Here is a 25,500-nt window from a genome sequence, read left to right as displayed (position 1 = left end):
CTTGTCTGGATGGAGACAGTGTCCAGGAAGCCCTGCAGCCTGTCCTGACTTGCCTGGCAGCCTGGTCTCCTCTGCCCAGCCTCACCAAACCTCTCTTCTGCTTGGCATTCCCCTAAAGTCTGCCTGTCCCACGACTTCCCCCTTTCCCAGCCCCTGCACTGCGGTGCCAGCCCTGGGGCTCTGCCCCTTCCTGGCAGCCCTGAGATGGGCCACGGTCATACCTGTCTCAGCTCCAGGTCAGACATGGCCCTCTTGCCACCCCTCGGGCAGTTCTGGAAGTAGCAAGCAGAAGTGAAGGCCAGCAGGCTGAAGAAGCAGGCAGGCAGCATGGTGTCGGGCATCCTGGCGCAGGTGGGCACAGCGTGCGGTTCTGCTCTGTGGGCTGTGCTGTGTTGCCTTCGCTGTCTGCCTATTTATGTCTGCAGGTGTTCCCTCTGAGACAACGTGGCCACCAACCCCCTCCTCAGTGGCTCCCCAGGAGCCCACTGCCACCAGGTCCCAAGCCGTCAGCAGTGATTCAGGCGCCTGGGGACGCACGTGGGCCTGTCTGTGCAGGGGATGATGGGGGAGGGATGCTGGCCTCACGGCTGTCTCTGGCAGCAGTGTGGCCGCAGTGTGACAGGAGCTGCTGTGACTGTGATTGCGGTGCTCAGGACTCAGGGAGAGGGACAGACCAGGGTCACCTGGAGGCCATCTGCAAGCTTTCTGGCTGCCCAGAAGCTGAGGGTCTACAGGTTTCATCCCCCGACACAGAGCCCTGAGACAGGAGCATGGGGACCTGCAGGGCTGGTGTGTAGGGATTAGAGTTGGGTCTGGCCCAGGAATGGTGGGGAGGGGGCTGTCAGGTGTGTGGGACCCCATCAGGAGGGTTGGCCCTGTGAGAAAATAAGTCTCCGAGAAGAGCACACACCCAGGGCGGTGCGGAGGGAGGGCTTTGTACTGGCTGCACCATGAAAGGAAATTGTTGCCTGCAGCCCTGTGGATCAGGCAGCCGCAGTCATGGAGGCAAGGGACCAACACGGAATTGGGGGGTCGTTCCCATAGGGTGGGTGGGACAGGCTCCTGGGGGAAGCTGGGGTGCTCCCATCCCATGCACACACCCAGAGCAAAGTCCAGGAACTCAGAGACTGGGGGCCTCGGGGACAGCTTCCTGGCAGGTTTCCATCTCTCCCCTCCCAGGCAGGAACCTCGGGGTGGGGGAACTTCTATAGGAAAAAGGAGATCCAGACCAAGTGAGGTTCAAAGGTTGGGGGAGAGCCCCGTGGAACCTGACAGCCAGCATGCCCCAATTCCTACCCCCACCAATACCCTCGTTTGTGGGGACCAGGGCAGGCACCATCTTAGACCCGGGGTGGGGGTAGAGGCACAGCGTTTTGGGGGCTGGGGGAGGGAGGGAGCCACAGCTAAACGGACCCAGCTGGAGAAAGCAGCCTTGGTTCATGACCCCAGGCTGGTGGGCTGAAGAGCCACAGCCTCCCTTCCCTCAGGCCACCATAGTGCCCCTCTGGCCCTCGGACCCAGGCCAGCCACCTTACCTCTTAGGCTTTGCACAACCCCCAGCTCATCCAGCTCCCAAGCTCTGGTCTCCTCCAAGGTCCTACAAGGAAGCTCTGGGGAGACAGGGTTGCCTCCTCCCCGCCAAGTGCCTTGAGGGGTCCAGCGTCCCAGGGAGGGGACCTCCCACACTCAGAACTGTGAGAACGCTGGAGCCCAATGGTCTGTTAGAGTTTGGTCACTGTTGCTGGAAACATCATGACTCGGGCATGTCACTCGTCCCTCTGTGCCTCACTTTCTTCCAGTGTGAAATGTAGGGAAGTTACTAGCACACACCTCATAGGGCTGTTGTGAGGACTGAAATCATGCAACATATGAGCTTTAAAAAAATGCCTGTATCATTGTAAAGTTAATTACAGGTAGTATTGTATTATTAATGCCATTATTCTTCTTAAGGGCTGAAGAGATTTTTCCAGAGAGAATATCTTCCTGGGTTAACCCAAGAGGAACATTTTCCTTTCATTCATGACCGAGAAAGAAGTTTGGTCTGAACTGTTGCCCTCCTGAGTCTCTGTGGGTTGGAAGGCAGGCCCGGAGGTAGGGTGGGAGGCCAGAGGTCTGGCTTAGGCCAGCTGTGTGGCCTTGACTCCAGCACCTTACCTCTCGGCACGTCAGGTTTGAGTTCCCATCTGAACAGATGGGCTACACTAACTGAAGGGCACAGGCCCTAGGATAGACCACGACACCCATGTCTTGATGAGCTGTGTCTACCAGGGTCATCATTCTGTCTTGCCTCCCACACCAGAGTCCCTGGAAGACCCCAAACCCCAACTCCGCACAGACACCAGAGGGCCTGCTACTCCCAATACCACCTTCTTGGAATCCACACAGGCTGGAAAAAGTCTCATCGTGCTGACTGGCTGCACTGTAAATATATTACCTCACATGTCACGTGGGCCCTTCAGATACCTCACACCCCTTCTATACTTCCCTTATATGTTCCCTTTCCAAAATTACTTTTTCATACCTTCTCCACCCTTATGTCTCCTACACCTCAAACCAGTCCACTGAACTCCTGTTACCAAGGTCATAAATTACCTCCATATTGCCAAAGTTGGTGGTCATGTCTATGTTCTTATTTTACACAACCCCCTAGCAGCATTTAACATGGCTGAGCATTTGTCCATTTTAAAAATATGCTTTACTTGGGGCAAGCTGAGTGGCTCGTTGGTTNAAAAAATAAAAATAAAAATAAAAAAAATAAAGTGTAAGATAAACAAGATCCAGTAGCAGGGCCAATAACCGCCAGAATTTCAAAGTGATGGTGGGTCCAAACAACGTTTAGCAACCTTTTCGGTAGCTGTAATGTGATAGGAGATTATCTGTCATTTGGAGTTGTGACCAAGCCACAAGCATTGCAAATTCCCCTGTGGATTGTTGCCTACCTCATAGCTGGAGGAAAGGCTGAATTTCAGTTATAAGTTAGAGAAATAAAGATCTTTTTCTATTCAAGTTCTAAGTACAGGAAAGTGGGTGTTGGTGTGGGAGGTAGGCGTGGGTTCAGGAGATCTGGGTTCAGGAAAAGGCCTTCGTAACAGAGGTGTGATGGGTGAAGAAGGCGGTGGGGGAGCCCTGCCCAAGCCGCTTCTGGTCTGGAGGGTACCGAATGTCCGACCTACCCTCCCCGCATGGTATTGGGAGTCCAGCTACATAGTCCTCGGTTTGGCTTTACACACCCCACTCCATATCCTTATCTCCCTCTAGGGGTCTAGGCCACCGCTCCGCTCCCTTCCCCCGCGAGGCACCCACCGTCTTCGCCGTAGCCCATTAGTCAGTGCAGCGACCTTGACCTGGCCAGCTCCTGCAAATGAAGGGGCGCGCCGGGCGGCACAGGGCCTGACCCGCAGCGACCCGCTGTGACCAGACATGCGGCGGCCCTCTTAAGGCTGTGCTTGGCCGGGCGGCCCCGGGCATAAAAAGGCCAGGCCGCAGAGCCGAGCGCAGCCGCCAGCCCGGACCCCGCGCCCGCACCATGGCCGGCCCCAGCCTCGCCTGCTGCCTGCTCGGCCTCCTGGCTCTGACCTCCGCCTGCTACATCCAGAACTGCCCGCTGGGAGGCAAGAGGGCCGCGCTGGACCTCGACGTGCGCAAGGTGAGCGCCGGCGCCCTCGTGGATCCGCGCTGGGGTTGGAGGGAACCCGAGCCACAGGGCCACCCCTCCGCTCCCTTCCCCGCGCTGAGCCGCCCCAAGTCTCCCGGCCGCCGGGCGCGGCCACACACCCAGGGGAAGTTAGCAGATGGTGGCTCTTTTCTCTGACGGCGTCTGGGGCCAAAAGAGCGACCCCGAACTCCGGGCGCTCCCCTGTCCGCCCTCCTCGCCCAGAGGAGCCCCGACTCAGCCACCAGACCCCACGTGTCCCCCGACCCCACTTGGGCTCGCCCTCCCCGACACCCAGCTCACGCCCTGCGGTTCCCCCAGTGCCTCCCCTGCGGCCCCGGGGGCAAAGGGCGCTGCTTCGGGCCCAGCATCTGCTGCGGGGACGAGCTGGGCTGCTTCGTGGGCACGGCCGNGGCAGCTAGAGGGCCCCCACGGCCTGTCCACAGGGGCTTATGATGGAATGAATTTCAAGGATGAAATCTGAAGCCTGCTCCTCCCCAGACACGCTCAGAAAGGGAAAAGCAGTGTAGTTTCTCCCTGACATTCTTCTAGTGACTAGAATCTACTCCATACAGTAAACAGTTGTAGGACTATGTATTTTCCCTCTGGGACTCTATAAAACTAAATTTTGAATGGAAAAAAAAATGCAGCCTATAAACAAATAGTTTTCCTGAAATGGGCCCCAGGCAGAAAAGGTGCCTTCCTCCCAGGGGGCAGCGGCCAGCTCTGCCACCAGGCAGCTGAGTACATGATAGCAGCCAGCCACAGGGAGGGCACGCAACCCTCCCCACCCGTGCACACCCACTTGCAAACCCTCACACACATCACCCATTTGAAAATATGACTTCTTGTCCCTTCAGGCCATTGACCTGAATTACAGCCTGGCTAGGGCTGCGGTGACTGCTCACTGCTGCCCTGTGCAAGTCCCACTTTGCGTGGATGCAGGTGGGGGACAGGAGTTTGACGACACAGACAGGCAATCGGCCAGGAGGAAGCCCACAGCAGACGTCAACCATCACTTTATTAAGGCTCAGCGTCGTCTGCCAGTAGGGGGCTGAGTCATTCACTGCACAGACCCGCCACGGTCCCCTTTAGGGTGACACTGAAGGCAGAGGCTCTCTCTGAGATCCCAAGCCACAGTCTATTGTGCTCCACGCACATCCACCCTGCAGCATGGGGAGGGAGTGTATGCAGATAACTTGGGGCCCTCAGCAGGGTGGGGCTGGCTCTAGCAGGTCCAGGGCTCTGGTGGTGGTGGTGGCAGGGGGAGGGCAGGAAGGGACAGGAGGGCAGGGACATCTCCCCCATCCTTCCCAGCCCAAACTATGGCTTTGTTATCCTATTGCCGCTTGAGCAGGAGTGGAGCGCCCTCCCCCACCCCTCACTCCAGGCCTGTGCTACACTGTGGGAGGCAAGAAAGGGAAAGCCCTTGGGAAAGAGGCCCTTCTGTGACTAGAACCTGGCCGGACCTCAGGGGAGCTGCGACCCCCGACTCCTGTTCCTCCCAGCCATGGGTCTTCTCAGGTTGAGTTCAGTCACTCAGAAGTGGACCCGCAGCACGTCCTGATTGGCGACTGGCTGCTGGCAGGCTGTGCATGTCATGGGCAGGGAGCGTTGCTTCTCACCCAGGCAGGGCCGGCACAGGAGGTGGCCGCAGGGAAGCTGGTACACGGGCTCCTTTTTGAAGTAGGGAGAAAACACTCTTTTGCAGGAGGCACACTCGGGGCCCAGGACGCTCCCAGGCTGCTCTGGTAAATCAGGGAGGAAAACAGGCCAGGGTTAGGGAAAGCTGCCCCCTGCCAGGCTCCATCCTGGAGGCAGGGCACATGCCTGGAGTGGGACAAGGAGTTCCCCCCTGCAGCCCCTCAGCAGCCTGGCTGCAGCCCTCCCTAGGCTGCCTCTGGCTGATCTGGGAGCAGAGGCACCAGAGAGCCTGGGAACCTGGCAGGCCTCCCCTGGACCATCAAATCTCGGCGCTCCCACGAATGTTCAAGAAAACTGGCTTCTGAGGGCAGCCAGGCAGCACTGGGCCTTTCCTCCTGGTCTCCCAACAAGAAGTACTTCCCCCTGGGACAGGCTCCCAAGGCCAGAGCAAGGCACAAGCTCACCCTGACAACCTTGATAAACTGCATGAATGGCAAAATGCAGAAAATAGTCTGGTGGACGGGGGGGGGGGAGGTCACCAGAGGGCAGAGCTGAGGTCTGTGTGGGCAGAGCTGCCGGGGAGCCTGGGGTCTGCTTCTCTTCAGCCCTCCCCACCTGTCAAGCCCTGTCCAGTGCTGTGGGCTTTCGCTCCTTCCACACCTCCTGCAGGGCCTCCCCAGGGAGGCCCAGGTGGGCAGGTCCACAGCCTGCCCTCGCACAGCTGCAGCCTTTCTTCTTTCCCTCGGGGCCCCTCCCTAAGGAGGCTGCTCTTTCTCCCCCAGTCCACATCCCTCTGGAGAGAGCAAGGACGGCCTCTTGGGGAAGAGCCATAAGAACAAGAATGAAGAGGGGCCAGCACCAGAGTGGGCAGCGACCGCAAGCACCAAGAACGGCTGGTCCATTCAAGGAAGAGAGGAGACACAGGTGTGACGCCTGACAGTGTAGCTCCAGGTGGGATGGGGGAGGGGACGGGGCTGGAGCACGCAGGACCGCGTAGGCAGCAGGAGTTTCGGCTTTCCTCCAAGTTCAATGGAATGCGATGGAGGAATTCTAAGAAGCGGAGGAGCGCGATCTGGTTGTTAATAAGGTCTCTTGGGCTCCTGCAAGGATGACGGCTGTGGTAAGGCGAGTGTGGCCCTGAGGGAGCAGAGGGGCTGCGGCAGGGCCCGCAGGGCTGGGGCCGGGGGGCAGCGAGGGCCGTGGGGCACAGGCCCACGCTGAGGCCTGCTTCGGAGGAGCAGGAACAAGACCTGATGAGGAAGAATGTCAGTGTGAAGACACCGAGGGAAAACCAAGGGTAACCGCCACGTTCCAGGCCTGACCAAAAGGTAGACGACGCTGCTCTTCACCCTCGTTGGGGTGACGGGCGGTGGGGAGCCCTCTGGAGAGCTCTGGGTTAGAATGTTCTCTCAGAATTATCTGTGAATTTCCCACGTGGCGGCACCAGGCGGCTGCCAGGGAGGTCGGGGTCTGAGTTGGGAGCTGGGGAGGTGGGAGCTACAGGTGAACATGTATAGTCACTGGCCATGTGGGCTCTCACTTGGGTGACAGAGAGAAGGGGCTCCAGGACCAGAGTCTAGAGGAAAAGGAAGAGTCGGCACTGAGAAGGGGGACCATTGAAAACAGGGAGAAAAAGCGGGGAGGGGGGTTGTCACTTTGTGAGGGTGAAAAGGATAACTATTGCATTGTTCTGTACACCTGAAACTAACAATAAAATTTAAAAAAAAAAAAAAAAAGAAAAGAGGGAGAAAAAGAGCGGAACATCTAGAAGGACAAGAGAGAAGGTGTTTAGGGAGGAGGGGCTGGTTAGCCACATCAGATGCTGAGAGGCTAAGCGACCATCATATTTAGGGTCATAGAAATCGCTGGTCATTTGGACAAGACAGGTTCTTGGGAACGGCCAGGAAGGCAAACATAGTCAGGAAATAAGGAGGTGGGGACCAGAGGCAGGAGGGTAAGATGGCCTGTGACCCAGACAACAGGAGGAGGGCGTGGTTCTGGACAGGCAGGAGGAAGCAAGTGTTCGCCTTCTCATCAGCCCCACGAGGCTGCATCTGGGAGAAGGCGTCCAGCATCCCAAGTCGGGTCCTCTCGCTTTGTATCCTAATCAACTCCATTATCCAGTGGGGCCCAGGTTCATTTTATGCCAAAACTGGCTCAGTAAGCTACCACTGTTCTTTTCTAAGACTAAGAAAATGTTAATAGGAAGGGATGAAGACAACATACTCTACCCCAACCTTCACATTTACATAAAGTACCCCAGATGTCAGATGGGAGACAAGACTAGATAAGAAAAATAAACTAAAGAGGAGAAACAAACAGAAGTCCTCAGGACAGAACAATTAATATTAGACCTTACCAAAAAACACAGCAGGGGTGGCCAAGCCCTAAGTCCACAGAATTACTGAGAGTTGACTAAAAAAGCCTTTCTTGTGAAGAGTTAAAACTTGACAAGCTGCCCCTCGGCTCCCCCTGGAAAAGGAAAAAGACCAGGCTCTCCCCCCAGGCCTGGTACTGGAGCTAAGGAACTGGGCATGGAGGGCCACAGAGCCCAGAGGCATGGCCCAGCATCCCACTCAGGGGCTCCACGGAGCTGGGTGGGACCCATGTTACCCGAGCCAGTGCCTGGCCTCCAGGAAGTGCTGCTCCCTCTTGTGCCGAGGTGCTGGAGCTGTCCCCTGGTCAGCCGCGCCGTGAAGGAGGGCATGGAACCAAGGGTCGATGTCAAGGCAATTTCCAGGCTTTGTGACAGCTTCTGCTCATGGGACACTGGTTCTGTCGAGAGATGCACAGACCACAATATCCAGAGAGGTTCAGGAAAAGAGAAGACCAAAACACAAAGTCTACTGACTATAAACATGATGCTTCCAAATTTAAATATCCACAAATGTCAAGAAAGGCCTCCCCAATATCTCCTAGTGGATTATGATGACAGAATACCGGACTCAAACCTGGGGACTCTGGCAGTTCCTCCCCATCCCACGCCACTTTCAGGATGCCTGGGCTCCGTGCTAGCTTTCCTCCTCCAGAACAAATTGCTGGGCAGGCAGGGGCCACCTTGTGGCTCACCTGCAGAACTGCACTCTACTTTCTGAAAGTCTCCCTGCGGGCCAAAGAAATGACCAGGGCAAGCCAATGTCCAGCCTTGTACCCCTGCTCCCGACCCCATTCCCTCCCCACAGCCTTAGTCTGTCTGCTCTTTCCCCATCTCCTTCCTCCCTTCTGGGGCCCCCACCATTCTGCAGGGCCGTTGGCCTGCACTCTCTAGGAGTTTCTGCCCTCTCTTCTGTTGGGTAAAGCTAAGCAGTTATTACCAAACAGAAAGATGAAGACCTCATTCTGCCCACTCCACTCCTTCTCTGTGTGGTCCGCAGAAGGCCAAGCAATGGGCTGAGGGTGAATGCAACGGGGAAGGGGGAGAGCTGCCCAAAGAACCTGCTTGGTTCACAAAACTGCACAAAGTGGGGAATGGGACGTTTTGTCTATAGTTTGTAGAACATAAGACATCAGCTTGGGCCCTTGAAGGAATGCTGGTCAGTGTGGTCCTGTGTCACCAACAAATATGTCAAGGCCAACATCACTGGAGACCTCCATAGACATCTGGGTCTAAGGACCTTTCTCCTCACCTCAGCCACTGCACCTCACATGCTTCCAGGAGTTTCTGGGGTCCTGTTAACTACAATTTACACTCAAAACCAAAGAAGACACAGATGTAACTTTTAAACACACTGCTTGCACAGGCCTTTTAGAGTAAGAGAGGGAATTAAAAGAATAAAATCTAAATAGATGAATTTTCAAAAGTAAAAATAAAAAGTTGTCAAAGAGCTAGCTCCAAAAGCACCAGACACTGACAATCATGGGGAATAATACCAAATATGTAAAGGGTCAATAATACTATTAAATTGTTTCTGAGAAAATTTCCTAATTTGTCTTATGAAGCAAATAAATCATCCATACCAAAACCTGACCAAATATGATGAGCACACATGTGTACAGACACACGACACTCTAATTTCACTGATGAACACAAAAACCCTAAATAAAACACTAGCAAACAGAAACAAGCAGCCCATTAAAAGAAGCATGACCAAATGGAGTTTACTCCAGGAATGTAATAATGGTTCAATAGTAAGAAGCCTATTAATGTCCTTTCTCACATTAAAAGATCTAACAATGAAAAACCCTAATTTCATCTCCACTGATATTGAAAAGGCATCAGAGAAAATTCAGCCATCAATCTTAGATAAACGCAGTGAATAAAATAGAAATCAATGGTGTGGAAGAGTGACTAAAAGGGTCCCAATGAACCCCACCTCCTGGTCCGTGTGCCCTTGGGTATCCCTCCCCAAGTGTGGGCTGGACTTGAGTGACTTGCTTCCAACGGAATACAGCAGAAGCGATGGAATGTCACTTCCACGATTAGGTTATATAAGACTGAGCTCCAACTTGTTTGCACACTCTGGTGCACCCAGCTACCATGTTGTGTGCTGCCCTTGAGAGGCCCACATGGCAAGGAACTGGGTGTGGACTCCAACGGCCCACCAACAAAAAAGAGAAGCCCCCAGTGCAACAATTCCACAAAGAATTGAATCCTGCAACAACCACGTGAGTGAGATCGGAAGTGAATCCCTCCCCATTTGAGCCTTAAGATGACTGCAGCCCCACCAACACTCATTTGATAGTAGCCTTGGAAGACCCTGAAGGAGACGAGCAGGCAAGCGACGCCTTGATTCCTAACTAGAGAAGCCACGAGATAATGAATGCATGGTGCTTTAGGCCAGTAAGTTTTGGGACAATTTAAGCTGGCAAAGCATAAAACAAAGGGCATCAGTGCTAAGTGTCACCCAAGAGGAGTAGAGATGACAATGGGCATGGACATAGGATGGTGAATTACCTGTTGAGCAGTCCATGTGTATCAGACCAAGCTCACTGGCAGCTTTCATTTTCTTAGCGGTGTGCTCTGAGGTAGTGGGTGAGACCAGAAGGCTTGTGGTAGAGAAACAGGAAGCATTTACACCAAGACTACCATCTGGGGCATGTTCAGCCAGCTCCATTTTCCTTTTCCGAGATGGCAGAGCAATGGAAGAAGGGGTCACTGCTGACGCAGTCTGTGCTCTCCCGAGCAGGTGGCAGCCAGGGATGGAGTGCTGGAGCAGGAAATGGTCAATCCGGGCCTTCAGGGAGGGGTGGGGCAGGGGCTGAGAGTGTGGAGTAAAAGCTAGCCCTGTGAAAGGGTCGCTGGGCACGCGGCCCCATGTGGCTTCACTGTGGTTACACTTCTCCAGCGTGCTCTGGTCAATGACCTTGCCTGAGGGCAGCAGCATGGGGCAAGGCATGATCTCCAGGGTGATAGGATCCAGGAACTCCTCAGGCACATCCTGAATCACTTCAGCCAGCTCCTGCAGGCTGGAGGGGGTCTGCTGGCTCCCAGGGTCACAGTCACTCTCCATGGGCAAGGCCGGGGCCTGCACAGCCAAGTCCTGAGGGATGCTCTCTGAGGCGACCAGCAGGACACTGTCTATCACCTCCTGCGAGCAGGTTTTAGCCGGCTGACCCCACACTTCCAAGCGCTTGATGCAAGGGATACCGCCGCCTGTCACATGGGTGATACAGATCTTGAGATGGGCCACGTGGTTGAGGGAAAGGGCCCCTTTATTCCAGAGCTCCTGGGCCACAATAGCAGGGGAAGGGAGTGTAGCTTCCATTGGGCCAAACGGTGGCCTGGCCTTGAACCCCCTGTGGCTAAACACCACTTGGCTTTGGTTTTTCAAGAAGACTTTGCCTACCAAGGTGAACGCCTCCTTGTCTGGGAGGGATGGCTCGGCTGGGCCCGGAGTCCGGCACTCGGGAGTAGTCCAAGAGCCTCTGCTGGAAGAGGCAGATGTGTACATTTCCAGGCCAGTGACATTCTGGCCTCCCCCAGCTGCGAGGTCTATGTTAATCCTACAGATTTCCACACTGAAGGGAAAGGAAAGTGTCACATAGACTGGTGGCTTAATAAAATACTCGGTCCTAAAACCATGACTTCTCTTTGTGAGGTCTTCGGAGATGAGATTTTCTACTTCATAGCCATCAGCTGATATCTAGATTTAATGACAAATACGAGACACATTGATTTGATGAGATCCAAAAGGCAATTAGTTTCCAGAACTTGCCACTTGTAAGAAAACTCTTTAAAGTCTGAAGTACCTCATTTAAAATTTCCTGTATTACATCGAATTCTCCTGGGTTTTTCTGCAGGCACCCAAGATCAAGTCGAAGGCTGAGGGCAACTGTGTCCGCAAGTACTGCCCATCCTTAAAAAAATATGAGCAACAAAACTCTGCCCATCCCAACCAAAACCCCTTCAAAATAACATCCCTATGAAGAGGGGACATATATACTATTGGTTTTTATTTCAGAAGATGAAAACATGCAGATTTAGGGAAAAACAAAGGTGGTCACTAAAGTTCTCAATTTTGTATTTGGACTACCCACTATAATAAGATTCCCTAGGAAGGTATAACAAACCATCTATGAATGATGAAAGTTGGTTTAAAAAATATGTATGTGCACAGGTACAAGGACCATAAAAAACTATGGGAAATCTAAAACAGTGGATTTTTCCCATTTTAATATTTCTAATACTTGTTATAACCAATGGAAATTTTAAGATATCTATGTCTGAAGGGAGTCAGGTTAACAATCTGGGAACCTGAAGCATTACACTGAGTGTAGAAACTCCGAATTAGGGGAGGGGTTCAATTCTCCCCTTAGAACTTCCTTATTCCCTGCTCTGAGCTGTGGAAAGATACCCTCCTTACACAAAAGGGGAGACAGCTTAATTCATATAAAGACCAAGGAACCCAAATAACAAATACAAGCCTTTATTTCTAGCATTTGAAGTTACAAGAACTGGCGGGAGAGAGAATTTTTACCTTCACTATGACTTGGAGTGGAATTAAAATTTGTCATCACAGGGAAAAGCACAACGATGCCACCTTTCACACAACGAGTCACAGCTCGCCTTATAATGGATCTGTCTGACTCTAGAGGTAGAGCCTGACCCTCGCTTACCTAAACATTGTATGGTGGAATCTAAAATAATGAGGGTGAAAGCACACTAAGCCTGAGTGAAGTTCACCATACAAGGAAATGGGGGGAGACATGAAAAATAGATATCATGCGTTACTTATGTGTATATGCTTGTTTTGTTTACCTTGTTGCAGTGAATTCTTGGTCTGAACTGTGGAAGGCAAAGATTTATTACCATCTTTGTGGCTGAAAGGATAGCTTCCAAGCATCAGAAATAGCCTTAAATAAAAAAATAAAACTTGGCATTAGACAAGTTAAAATTCAATTCTAAACTTTTAGGAGTTGATTTCTAAGACAAGAGAGAATCAAATAGGGTAACAACAAAAACTTGCATACACTCTCTTTGTATCCTATATGTGATGCTGGGAAAAAAATAGTCACTGAAAAATTAAGAAGGAGACTTCTATTGAGACTGAGCAGATTGGCAAAGACTGCCAGTTCTCTGACCAGCAGCTGTTCTACTGGTCAGTGGAGGTAAGGGCCTGTCAGCTCAGTGGGGGCTCCCCACAGGAAAGGGGTCAAAGGAGGCTGAGCTTAAACAAAAAAACTGGCCTACTTAGCTAGAGGGTTTATAATGGAAAGAGTCACAGGAAATAGTCATAGTGGTGCTAAGCATCTTTGTTATTTAACACTTCTTAATGCAACTTTATTTTCTTATTAAAACAAAACCAATAAGAGTCAAAAGCATTCTTCTTTTTTTTTTTTTTAAGATTTTATTGGGGGATTGGGGGAGGGGAACAGTGTTGGGGAATTGGGGAAGGGGAACAGCCAAGTTGTTGTCCTTCAATCTTAGTTGTAGGGGACGCAGCAAGTTCAGCTCCAAGTCCAGTCGCGCTGTTCAGCTGCTGTATTCAATTAGTTGCGGGTGGGTGTAGTCACCATCCATTGTGGGAGTCGAACCAGCAGCCTTGTTGTTAAGAGCACATGCTGTATCCACTGAGCCATCCAGGCAGCAGCTCAGCTCAAGGTGCCGAGTTCAGTCTGTTGTTTTTTTTTAAAGATTTTTATTGGGGAATTGGGGGATGGGAACAGCGCTGGGGAATTGGGGGAAGGGGAACAGACAAGTAGCTGTCCTTTTGTTCTTCAGTCTAGTTGTGGAGGATGTTGCTTCACTGGCCCAAGTTGGCACCATCATTGCGCTCTTCCTGGGCGAGGCAGATCAGTCCCCGGCTTCTGGACGGCCGCTCACTGCGGCTGCTGGCTACACACGGTAGCCCATGGCAACCCACTGTAGCAGTGGTTGCAGCCTACGCTGTTGCCAGTGACTCACGGCAGCCCAGCTCCAACTTGAGCTGTTGATCAGCATTTTAGCTGTAGAGGGCAGTGTCACTGGCCCTAATATGTGGGATCCGAACCGGGGCCCTCTGGCGTCCCAAGCCAGCTCTTAGCCAATGCGCCACTTGGCCGGCCCCGGAGTTCAGTCTTTAGTTGCAGGCGGGCATAGCCCACCATGGAACAAACAGTCTTGTTGTAGGAGCACGTGCTCTCACCAGCTCAGCGGCAGCTCAGCTTGGGCGCAGCTCACTTGCCCATTTGGGAATCGAACCGGTGACCCTGTTGCTCAGAGCTCGCACTCTTGAGCAAACTCTTAACCAATTGAGCCACTCGGCCAGCCTAAAAGCATTATTCTTGAGAAATAGAAAATCTTAGGGTTGGAAAGCACCTTTAAAAAGACATCTAGGGCTGGCCGAGTGGCTCAGTGGGTTAAGAGCTCGCTCAAGAGTTTGAGCTCTGAGCAACAGGGTCCCTGGTTTGATTCACAGCCCAAGCTGAGCTGCCATTGAGCTGCCAACAGGTGGCAGGATGGCTCAGCTAAAAAAAAAAAATAAATAAATAAATAAAAGACATCTACTCCCAATAGTCATTTTAATGACTAATGTCCAGAGTGGGGAAAACAGGTGAAGGTGGACAAAAGGTATACCAAATTCCAGTCATAAGAGAAATAAGTTTAGGGATATAATGTACAATATGGTGACTATAGTTAACAATATTGTATTGTATATTTGAAAACAGCTGAGAGTAGATCTTAAAAGTTCTCATCACCAGAAAAAAAGAACTGTAACTATGTGAAGTGATAGATGCTAACTGATTTATTACAGTAATCATTTTGCAATATATACATATATCATTATGTTGTACACCTTAAAGTTTTACAATGTCATGTATCAATTACAGCACAAAACTGGAGGTAAAAAAAATGACCAGTGTCCAACAGCCTTTGGGACTCTCTAAGCCACAAGAAACATCACTCCCAGTGGCAAGCCTGTCCAATGATCTGAGCTCCTTGGGTGAGGCCATCCAGCCTTTCTATGCTTTTCCACCTGGCTGACTAGGCCGTGAAAAACTGTTAGCCCAACAGGGACAGGGCCATCTTCTGAGGTCTTTGTTGTCATGATCAGTAAGTGCCACTTGCAGAAGCCAGGCATGTTGGGTGTCCTGAAACTTTTTAGTGGGCAGTTTCTGCACAGTGAAGATCTGCCATGGGACTTTTAAATATTTATTATCTCAGCCTAGTCCCTATAAACTCAAAGTATTTTTTAACATGGTCTTAATATATGCTAAATTTTCTAGGAAGGGAACTTCCATGTAAATCACAGAAAGATCCTACTTTGTTTTGTTCAGCTCTTTACCAAGAGGTGTTCACCATTTCTGCACCACATCACTGAGAATAATGCTAATACACCTGACAGTCTACATTCTAGGTGATTCTGCATGTTGGTAAAAGCTCCTAATTACTTCTTTTTTTTTTTCTAATTACTTCTTTATGCCTTCCAGTATGGTCATACCCAAACATTTACACGAGAATAAATTTTATATTTTAAAATTTCTCCTTTATATTACTGTTATGGTATTTGTCTGTATAGATATACACATATAATATGCATGTGTTTATGTATATATGAATATATGTGTATGTTATACACTGCCACAGGGAGCTCTCTTTCCCTCTTTGCCTTGCTGGAAAGGGCTTTGATAATAAAAAAGAGATAGAAACTTTGTTATAATATCAAAATACTGAGAGGTGGTTAATATTGGTAAGATAATGGTATCTCTAGTCTGCAATCATCCCTATTCCCACAATCCATATCTTAGGCCTTTTTTCTTTCTTTCAGGGGAGGAAAACGAAAACAAAAACCGACTCTGGAAGAGGTAACACAGCCAACTCCCTGAAGCATGGATTTGATTTCCTAGCGGGAGGCACTGATCTCACCAACATCTACATTCTTCCTATCTCGTTATTTTCTTGGACATTTCACACTGTGATCTTTCTACATATTATGAAATTAATTTCTCTAAGAACCTAAATGCTAGGACCAGAGCAAGTTGGGCAGGGTCTTCTTGGAGCCACGATAAACAGCTTTCCTGTGGGTATAAAGTCAAATGGAAAAATCTTCAGAGCTTATCTGAGTACCCAACTCAATAGTAAAGAGGAGCATGAGATGGAGTTGCCCAGGTGTGACCACTCTTGGGACAACTGCCCTTTGTCTTTAACCCCTGGCTCGGCTATCACCTGGCACCTGCTCCTGTGGTTGGACTTGAGAGATGACCAGGATGAGAAGGACAAGGCTGAAAAGGAGGCTTTCAAACTTTTGTCATCTTAAAACTTCTAAAAATTCCACCTCAGATACCTGAAAGGAAAGACTCGGACTGCCCCACCAATCGATCTGATCATGTAAAAGGCCTTATCTATCTAGACTGGGTCTCAGCTAACACAGGACTCACTCTTCCGGTGAGTCGTTAATAAGGACACTCTATAACAAACACTCACCACTGGACAGGAAGGCACATACACAAAAGGGCTTAAAGGAGGCCACCGGGGATTTTATTTGATTTAAATCTTACCAACTGGTTAGCCCTAAAGTGGGTACTAATATCTTTATACTGCAGATGAAGAACCTGAGGCTCAAAGAGAGGTTAGGCTGGGACACAGATTCCAAACCTTCCCAAACCACCTTGGTTAGTCTACTTAGTCACCATTTACCTTGAAGGATTTACCAAGAAGTTATATGGATACCTTACAACATTTTTTGTTGTTACTTAGGTCAAGGTTTGGTACCATTCATTAAAAAAAAATCAATTCTTCAAAATTTAAAATTAATGTGGCTAAGCTCTATTACGTAGACATACGAAACCTGACTGTCCTCTCCAGCATGCGTTGGATCAAGCCTCAAACTGCTTTCGGAGGAAAATCCTTAGGTAAGCTAGCCTCCTAGTCAGGCATCTCACCTCATGAGGCTTCTCAACCTTCATCAGAGGTTGTTAATTTCATCAGTCAACTACGAAAGCACATGAACCTGGATCTGACAGACACAGCCTACCTGCTCTCCACAGTACTTACCAAAATCTAATTTGAGAGAATATTTACAGACTGTTCAGTCCTTCCACGTTAAATTTAGTGCCAGCCTAAGTGGCACCTCTTGCCTCCCTGCCTGGAATCCGTGGTGGCTGCTTCATTCACATCCCACATCACCATCTGACAGACTTCTTAGCAGTGGGGACCTTCAGCTATAGCAATAAATGTAACACACCAATAAAAACTCAGTGGTCAATCAGTGAAGATTCACAGGACACCAGGGTGACACAACATTAGCTGAGAAGCACAATTTCAGTCTCTTTAATGTACTGCCCCCTTGAGCTGCCCCTCAGAGCAGTGCACTGAAGCAGCTCACGTTTTTCCCAGCCATAACCAGCACACACTCCTCGCCTAACTGCAAATACTCTTACCAAACTGTTTACTGGTTCTATGGGGCTCATTAGCAAGGACTTTCATAAGAAACAACTCTTTTCTATAAAGTCGGGGCTGTTTCACTGTCAAAATGATCATTCTCTACTCGGCACAGTGTCTTCTTGTGGAGACCCGTGAGAAAATTCTCTTTGGTCTCAGTACTAGGCTAGGAACAGCTGTTTCTTCCAAACAGCTCAGTATTTTATGATATGAATATGAATCATATAATTGATCATGATTTCTTTACATTGGCTACTAGAAAGTTCAGAATAAAATCTGTGGTATCCCTCAAATTTCTTGTTGCCTAAGTTCTTCAATTATTTTTATGTCATAGTGTATATTGTGAAACTACCTTAAAATCATTTTGGAACAGGATGGGGTATAAATACGCAACCATTCTCCTTTTGGTGGATGGACATTTATGTTGTTTGCAACTTTTTACTATTAAAATAATAAGATAAAAATCTTAAGTAGATTTTTGTCTTAGTAGAATTTTTACCTTTTTTTTTTAAAGATTTTTATTGGGGAATTGGGGGGATGGGAACAGTACTGGGGAACTGGGGGAAGGGGAACAGACAAGTTGCTGTCGTTTTGTTCTTCAATCTAGTTGTGGAGAACGTTGCTTCACTGACCCAAGTTGACACCATCATTGCGCTCTTCCCGGGCGAGGCAGATCAGTCGCCAGCTTCTGGACGGCCGCTGGCTACACACGGTAGCCCATGGCAACCCACTGCCACAGGGGCTGCAGCCTACGCTGTCGCCGGGGACTCAAGGCAGCCCAGCTCCAGGTTGAGCTGTTGTTCAGCATCCTAGCTGTAGAGGGCAGTGTCACTGACCCTCATATGTGGGATCCGAACCGGGGCCCTCTAGCATCCCAAGCCAGTTCTTAACTATCACGCCACTCGGCGGCCCTTGACTTTTTTTTTTAACAAGCCCTACATGTTTCTTGTTAAGCTTGCTATTTATGAATAGCAAGCTTATCCCATTAATTTTCAAATCAATTATTCCAATATATAGAAAAGCTTTTCACTTTGCTATCTTTATTATTATTCAGTTATCTTATTTTTATTTTTTTAAATTGGGGAATTGGGGAAGGGGAACAGACAAGTTGCTGTCCTTTTGTTCTTCAGTCTAGTTGTGGAGGATGCTGCTTCACTGGCCCATGTTGGTATTATCATTGAGCTCTTCCCGGCTGAGGCAGATCAGTCGCTGGCCATTGGATGGTCACTCATGGCGGCTCTTGGCAGCTCACACCAGCTGCCAGCCACTCACGATAGCCCACTGCAGCCCCACTGCAGCCTACACCATCGCAGGCGACTCAAGGCAGCCCAGCTCCAGGTCGAGCTGTTGTTCACCATCTCAGCTGTAGAGGGCGTAGCGTCACTGGCCCATGTGGGATCTGCACCAGTGGCCCTGCTGCTCAGAGCTGGCGCTCCCAAGCCAACTCTTAACCAATGAGCCACTTGGCCGGCCCTTCAGTTATCTTATTGAACTCACTGATTTTAACAGATTTTTACTTGTTTTTTGAGAGATTTCTACAGTCTCAATGAGTCTTTCTCAAAATGGAAACTCTTATTTCTGTCTCTCATCTTACTACATTAGTTAAAACTTCCAGAATTATATGAAAAAATAATAGAGCTGCTATGCCTGTTTTGTTCCCATTAGACGGTGCCTCTAGTGTTTCATCTTTGAACATAATGTTGATTGTTAGACTGAAATACTCTTTTATGTTAATCAAGCATTCTAATTTTCAGGTTTTTGACAATCAGGGATATGTTTTGAATTCTGAGTTTCTCTCTATATTGTTATTTTTCTTATCTAACAGACTAATGATACATACATACATACATACATACATATATATATATATATATATATATATATATATATATCTCCATCCCATCCTTTTATTCCTAGGATAGGCTCTATTTGGTTGTGGCAGACTTTTTAAATGTTTTTTCAAATATTATTGAATTGGATTGCTCATATTTAATTTTAGATATTACTGCATATTCACATAACATTTACAAGCCCTGTGCTAGGCACTGGAGTACAGAGATAAAAATGAAAGGTCAGGTGGTGAAACTATTCTATATGATACTGTAATGGTCAATACATGACATAATGCATTTGCCAAAACCCACAGAACTGTACAACTAAAAGAATGAACCTTAATGTAAACAATGGATTTTAATTAATATTGGCTTAATGTAAATAATGCATTTCAGTATCAATATTGGTTCATGAATTATAACAAATGTACTACACTAATGCAAGATTTTAAGAATAGCAAAAACTGGACGGGCTGAGTGGCTCAGTTGGTTAAGAGCTCACTCAAGTGTGTGAGCTCTGAGTAACAGGGGTTCAATTCCTGGCCCAAGCTGAGCTGCCGCTAAGCTGCCAACAGGTGGCAGGATGGCTCAGCTTAAAAAAAAAAAAAAAAAGCAGAAACTGTGGGCAAGGGAAAGGAGGTGAACACTGTATTATCTGCTCAATTTTTCTGTCAACTTAAAACCACTCTAAAAAAATAAAGAATAGGGCCAGCCAAGTGGCTCGTTGGTTAAGAGTTGGCTTGGAGCACGAGCTCTGAGCAGCAGGGCTACCAGTTCAGATCCCACATGGGGGCGAGTGACGCTGCGCCTTCTACAGCTAAGATGGTGAACAACAGCTCGACCTGGAGCTGGGCTGCTGTGAGTTGCCAGCAACGGCATAGGCTGCAGTGGGGCTGAAGTGGGCTGCTGTAAGCTACTGTGAGTGGCCGGCAGCCGTTGTGAGCTGCCATGAGCTGCTGTGAGTGGCCGTCCAATGGCCGGCAACCGATCTGCCTCACCCGGGAAGAGTGCAATGATCACAACACCAACATGGGCCAGTGAAGCGACGTCCTTTACAACTAGATTGAAGAATAAAAGGGCAGCAACTTGTCTGTTCCCCTTCCCCTTCCCTGATTCCCCAACGCTGTTCCCTCCCCCAATTCCCCAATAAAACCTTAAAAAAAAAAAAGCAATGATAATAGCAACAAAGAATGGGGGAAAAGTGACTGAAAACAAGGACTGGACATCAAATTGAAACAAGTGACTGTGCCATTATAGTACAAGAGTGGCAGACCCTTTAAAAAATATCTTACAAATGATGGTACGTTTTTTTGGAAAATAGTGATGCCCGAACACTGTAGTAGTCTATAGGACTCTGGTTGCCACTGAAGTCTTTGTGTGATCTAATCATCTCTCTGGTTCTAATATCCCTGGATCTTTTAAGGTCAAGTGGCCTCCTACCTAATGCTTAATCCAGAAAAAAGAATATCTCACCATATGAAAATGCAAACAGCCTCACCCAGGAAGACTTCCTCCTCAGCCCTGCCTAGAAAATGGCCAAGTGTTACCTGAACTCATTGCAAACACTGTCCAGTAAACACTTATAAATTATAGCCTCCTTCTCCAAATCGGCATCTAAGTACAAGAGACTAGGTCTGAGTATAAATTGGGGACCACAGGTCATGGCTAAAGCATCCCGCAGTTCACAGAAGTAGTTTGGAGCCAGATAATAATGGCATTTTTAGATAGCAAGATAATAGAGCTTAATAAGCAGATAATTTGTCAATTTTCTTTTCAGAGATTTTTTTTTTATTATACAATATTTCAGATAAAAAGGAAAAAGATTATAATATAGGAGACACTCTTATACCCACCACCTAGATTTAGCAAATGTTAACATTTTGCCATGTTTGCTTATTTCATTGTTCAGAGCAAAATTTTAAGGATATGAACAAAGACCACCACCGATCCTATTTCTTCTCCCTTTTTACCAAAGCAAGTATCTGAAGTTGCTGTCTCTTATTCAAATGTGTATAGGTATGTATGCATCCATAAACAACATACAGTAATTTTATGTATTTCTAATGTACTATATCTATTGGGCTGTCGGAACAGTCATGACACATTTAATTTTTGCAAGAAAAACATAGAAAAAAATACATCATGACTTTTACGGCAACCCAATAGTTTATTCACTTTAACTTCACAGACCTGTCCTCAAGTCTTCCTTATAACAGTGTTATGGAAATAATAATACAAAGGTTTGTAACACAGCTTTCTGTAGATATCATTCAGAGTGGGAAAGGCTGGCCTAAATCAGTGTTTTTCAATTTGGTTTTGAAATCAAGTTATGGGTTGAAGAAAATAAATAAAAAAGAATACAAAATATCAAAGTGTACATCGTATGGGCATTATGTCATGAAACTTATTTATGTTTCATATAAGTACATACAACAAATGTATACACTAGATCCAATATAAAAGGTACTTATCGAGGTTCTTGATGAAAAAATTGGAAAAACTGGCCAAAAGTATACCCAGAAATCAGAAGTAACATTTGAATTGGGTACAACTAAGACAGATGCCTGACATCATGGGCAATTCTGAAGAGTGACAGATACAACATACTAATGGTACAATGGGCAATATGCTTGACTATGGGACCAAGAGGTAGGAACAGGAACAAAAGGGGAAGGGCACCAGGGAGAGGGACCAGTAAGAGTCAAGGCACAGAGATGGGACAGTGTGAGGCAGGTTCAGGAAATGCTGACTATGCCACTGAGCTAGAGAGGGAAGGAGGAAGCAGGGCTGGAAAGGCAGATGGAGCCCGACGGGGAGGGTTATGCCACGGGGATCCAGACTACTTTACCTAGAGGGCCGAGAGAGTGTTTATCCAAACCACAGATCAAGGATCAAGAACTCAAATTATTAAGCCATAATCAGCATTTTAAAAAATTATGAATAGAGGGCCGGCCAAGTGGCACGTTGGTTAAGTTGGCTTGGGACGCCAGCTCTGAGCAGCAGGAACTCGGTTCGGATCCCACATGTGAGCCAGTGACGCTGCGCCCTCTACAGCTAAGATGGTGAACAACAGTTTGACCTGGAGCTGTACTGCGGTGAGTTGCTGGCGACGGCGTAGGCTGCAGTGGGGCTGGCTGGCAGCTGGCATTTGCTTCCGTGAGCTGCTGTCCAATGGCCAGCGAGTGGCTGCCTCTCCTGGGAAGAGTGCAATGATAATACCAACATGTGAATGTTGATAATGATAATACCAGTGAAGCGATGACGTCCTCCACAACTAGACTGAAGGACAAAAAGGACAGCAACTTGTCTGTTCCCCTCCCCCAATTCCCCATTAAAATCTTAAAAATTATGAATAGAAAGTGCATCACACATGAGAGTGAGCAGTATTTTGTGAAAATTTTGTTTCAGATACCTATCTATCTATCTATCTATCTATCTATCTATCTATCTAATTATCTTAGGTTTTGATGTAAAAGGTATTTCTTACTAATGGTTGTAGGAAAAAAAAAAAAGAAAGAAAGAAAGTTTGAAAGCTACTGGTCAAAGGGAAGTCATAGAAGGCTTATAACCAGGAAAAGAAATAACACTAATGAAAAGTCTGCCATCAATCTCCTAGATAACAGCAGCAATTCTAAACCACTTAAAGGCAATTCACCCTTCAAGGGGTTTCTTTTTCCTCTAGCTGATGTGTTCCTACCATCTTTTTTAATACTACATGAGGGGGTATATTTGCAAATGGCTTCCTGAAGACATCAAAAATGAGTATCAAAGTACAAACTACTTAGAAATAAACTAGCAGTCCCAGTTTTCCCCTAGACATTTTCTTCCTTTAATTTTTTTTTGAGGAAGGAGTATTCTTTAAGATAAGGGGGAGGAAAATGAACTATGTATAACATATTACTGAGTATATCACAAGGATTTCAAAGCTACCTTACAAAGCTACCTTTTTAAAATTTTTAATTAACTTTTTATTTTAAGATCATTGTAGATTCATGTGCAGTCGTAACAAATAATACAGAAATCCCATGTACCCTTAATGAGTTTCCCTCAATGGTAAAATCTTGCATAGCTATAGATAACATCACAACCAGGAAAGCGAGAATGATACAATCCATGCATCTTATTCAGATTTTGTGTTTTACATACACTCATTTGTGTGTACCTGTGTATTCAGATCTTTGCAATTTTATTCTATGCGTAGATTTGTGTCATTACTACCATAGTCAAGGTAGAATAGTTCCATCACAAGGATGCCTGTACTGCCCTTTAAGAAGTCTTTTATTTTATAAGTCCAAATACTCTACTACCACAGAAGTGTTGAAATTCTAAGCCCCTCAACTGAAGAATCCAATTAATTCTACTACCCGCAATATAAAGAAACAAATTTGAGTGACACATTTATTCTTGGTGTACCTGTCACTTAAATGATATGACTATGTAGAAAAATACAAAAGTAAACATAAAGAAAAAGAACACAAAATAGAAGTATTATGATCACACATTTGTTAAAAATCTGTATCTAAGGATATATATACAAAAAGCTTGGAGGTAACGGTGGACATGCAGGAATTTAAAATATGCGATGTATTAGAGTAGTAGGGTAATTTGTTTTTTTCTTTTCATATGTTTAAAGTTGATGTAAGTAAACCACTGGATGGGTTGCTGCAGTCACAGGATGATACCAGACAGGACTGAGACTCTAGATATATGCCCACTGTATTTCTTGCAGCTGACAGCCCCTACAGGACTGGATGTCCAGATGGAGACAGACCTTTCTCTTTTGCCTCCCTGGGAAGGGCTGAGAAGAGATCCAAAGGTGAGGTGACCAACCATATGGTCTACCCAGAACTGAAGTATTTTTCCAGAATGTGGAACTCTCAGTGCTAAAACCAGGAAGAGTCCCAGGCAAAGTGGGACAAGTTGGTCATCCTTTCTGGAAGCTTTCTGCCTGCGATTCTTCAGGGCTTGAAGCAGCCAAGCAAACTTTTTTGTTACTGAGGACTGAGAACCTGGGGGTGGGGAAGCACAGAGAGATAATTTAGAAGGGAACAAGGTGACCATGACACTTTCTGAACACCTGGGCATCCATCTTCCTTTGGCCCTCAAAGAAGTTGCCATAGCTCAGTTATACAACCTGACTTTTGAATCTCACAAAAATGTAATGGAAAGTAATTCTGGCAGTTACATATATTCTAAAGACTAGGCTCAAACAGGTTACAGAGGGGAAAAAAGAAGAAAAGATTACCTGTCAAATAAGAGAAAAGCATTTAACCTCAAAGAGTGGGTGGAATACCAATGCACTGAGCAATTTTATAAATTGGGCACTTCAGCTTTTAAAGAAGTACAATACTTCTCATAATTTCTAAAGTGAGTTACTTGTCCATCCATGAAAAAAGACTTGTGCGCATTTTTCTTAGAACTGGTTAAAAGGAAAGACACCTGTTCCAGTCTATCCCACAGTCACCCACCAGTAAGAGTGCACAGGGAAACCAGGACACAGGTGTGGGCCTAAAAGAAGCTTGCAATCTTATATACTCGGAGCCAATTCACCCTTCAAGGGCTTAATATGTGCAAGGCACTCTGCTAGGCACAAGTACGGTAGACACTTTTTAAAAACTCACAGGCTCAAAACAAGGCATAGATGGGTAGAGTTTTTACTTTTAAGAGAGCCACAGTTTCAAAACAAGGACATGGACAGAGTTCTACTATCAACTGCTCAGCCCCCTCAAAAACCCTGCCTTGGTGCTGTCTTTTTTAGGGTTGCCAATTTAGCAAACAATTTTAAATGCTCACTTATATCTGAAAATTGGACAAACAATAGATTTTTTTCATTTGTCCCATAAGAATGTCCCATGTCCTATTTGAGATATATGCTAAAAAATTATTTATTACACATTCAGGAAACTAGGAATAGAAAGGAACTTCCTCAATACAATAAAGGACACTTATGAAAAACCCACAGCTAATAAACTCCATGGTGAAAGACTGAGAGCATTCCCCCTAAGATCAGGAACAAGACAAGGATGCCTATGTTCACCACTTCTATTCAATTTCGTACTAGGAGTTCTAGCCAGAGCAATTAGGCAAGAAAAATAAATAAAAGCATATCCAAAATGGAAAAAAAAAGACGTAAAAATCTCTATCCACAAATGACACAATCCTATATACAGAAAACCCTAAAGAATCTACACACACACACACACACACATACCCCATTAGAATAAAAGAATTATGCAAAAGTGCCAGGTAAATCAATTGTATTTCTTTTTCTTAATTAATTAATTTATTTTTTTATTATTATTATTTTTAAAGCTGAGCCATCCTGCCACCTGTTGGCAGCTCGGCTCGGGCCGGTAGTCAAACTGGCGACCCTGTTGCTCAGAGCTCACACTGAGCCACTCGGCCGGCCAATCAGCTGTATTTCTATACATTAGCAAGAAGCAATTCATAAAGGAAATTAAGGCAATTCCATTTACAATAGCATCAAAAAGAATACTTCAGAATAATTTTAACTAAGGTGGTTTAAGTCTTGTACACTGAAAACTACAAAACGCTGATGAAAGCAATTAAAG

At 47.0% G+C, this 25,500-nt stretch overlaps 3 protein-coding genes across 7 annotated transcripts in view; 1 reads left to right on the top strand and 2 right to left on the bottom strand.

Moving 5' to 3' along the window:
- The first annotated feature begins 3,456 nt into the window (after nucleotides 1–3,456).
- Nucleotides 3,457–4,108, top strand: OXT (oxytocin/neurophysin I prepropeptide). The gene is made up of 2 exons (XM_019645669.1): nucleotides 3,457–3,646; nucleotides 3,974–4,108. The coding sequence occupies exons 1-2, from the start codon at nucleotides 3,527–3,529 to the stop codon at nucleotides 4,106–4,108; spliced, it is 255 nt and encodes an 84-aa protein (XP_019501214.1). The 5' UTR covers nucleotides 3,457–3,526.
- Nucleotides 4,109–4,635: 527 nt separating this feature from the next.
- The window catches only part of UBOX5 (U-box domain containing 5), a 40,327-nt gene continuing 19,462 nt past the window's right edge, over nucleotides 4,636–25,500 (bottom strand). For 2 of the 5 annotated variants that reach the window (XM_019645808.1, XM_019645807.1), the window contains exons 2-5: nucleotides 12,495–12,589; nucleotides 10,191–11,379; nucleotides 7,910–8,071; nucleotides 4,636–5,400 (exon numbers count right to left, since the gene is read on the bottom strand). In XM_019645808.1, coding sequence (XP_019501353.1) covers nucleotides 5,192–5,400; nucleotides 7,910–8,071; nucleotides 10,191–11,379; nucleotides 12,495–12,548 — 1,614 coding nt within the window. In that variant the 5' untranslated portion in view covers nucleotides 12,549–12,589 and the 3' untranslated portion in view covers nucleotides 4,636–5,191. Of the gene's footprint in view, nucleotides 5,401–7,909; nucleotides 8,072–10,190; nucleotides 11,380–12,494; nucleotides 12,590–16,709; nucleotides 17,351–21,776; nucleotides 21,846–25,500 lie in introns of those variants that run through there. The other 3 variants (XM_019645810.1, XM_019645809.1, XM_019645811.1) reach the window with 3 other exon arrangements.
- The window catches only part of FASTKD5 (FAST kinase domains 5), a 16,441-nt gene continuing 7,076 nt past the window's right edge, over nucleotides 16,136–25,500 (bottom strand). Inside the window, exon 2 of the mRNA XM_019645668.1 lies at nucleotides 16,136–16,141. Coding sequence (XP_019501213.1) covers nucleotides 16,136–16,141 — 6 coding nt within the window. The remainder of the gene's footprint in view (nucleotides 16,142–25,500) is intronic.

Source organism: Hipposideros armiger, unplaced genomic scaffold (assembly GCF_001890085.2).
Source record: "Hipposideros armiger isolate ML-2016 unplaced genomic scaffold, ASM189008v1 scaffold_94, whole genome shotgun sequence".
In the NCBI taxonomy this organism is placed as follows: domain Eukaryota; kingdom Metazoa; phylum Chordata; class Mammalia; order Chiroptera; family Hipposideridae; genus Hipposideros; species Hipposideros armiger.
Note: the sequence above shows the minus strand (reverse complement) of the source record. Positions and strands in the feature narration are given on the sequence as shown.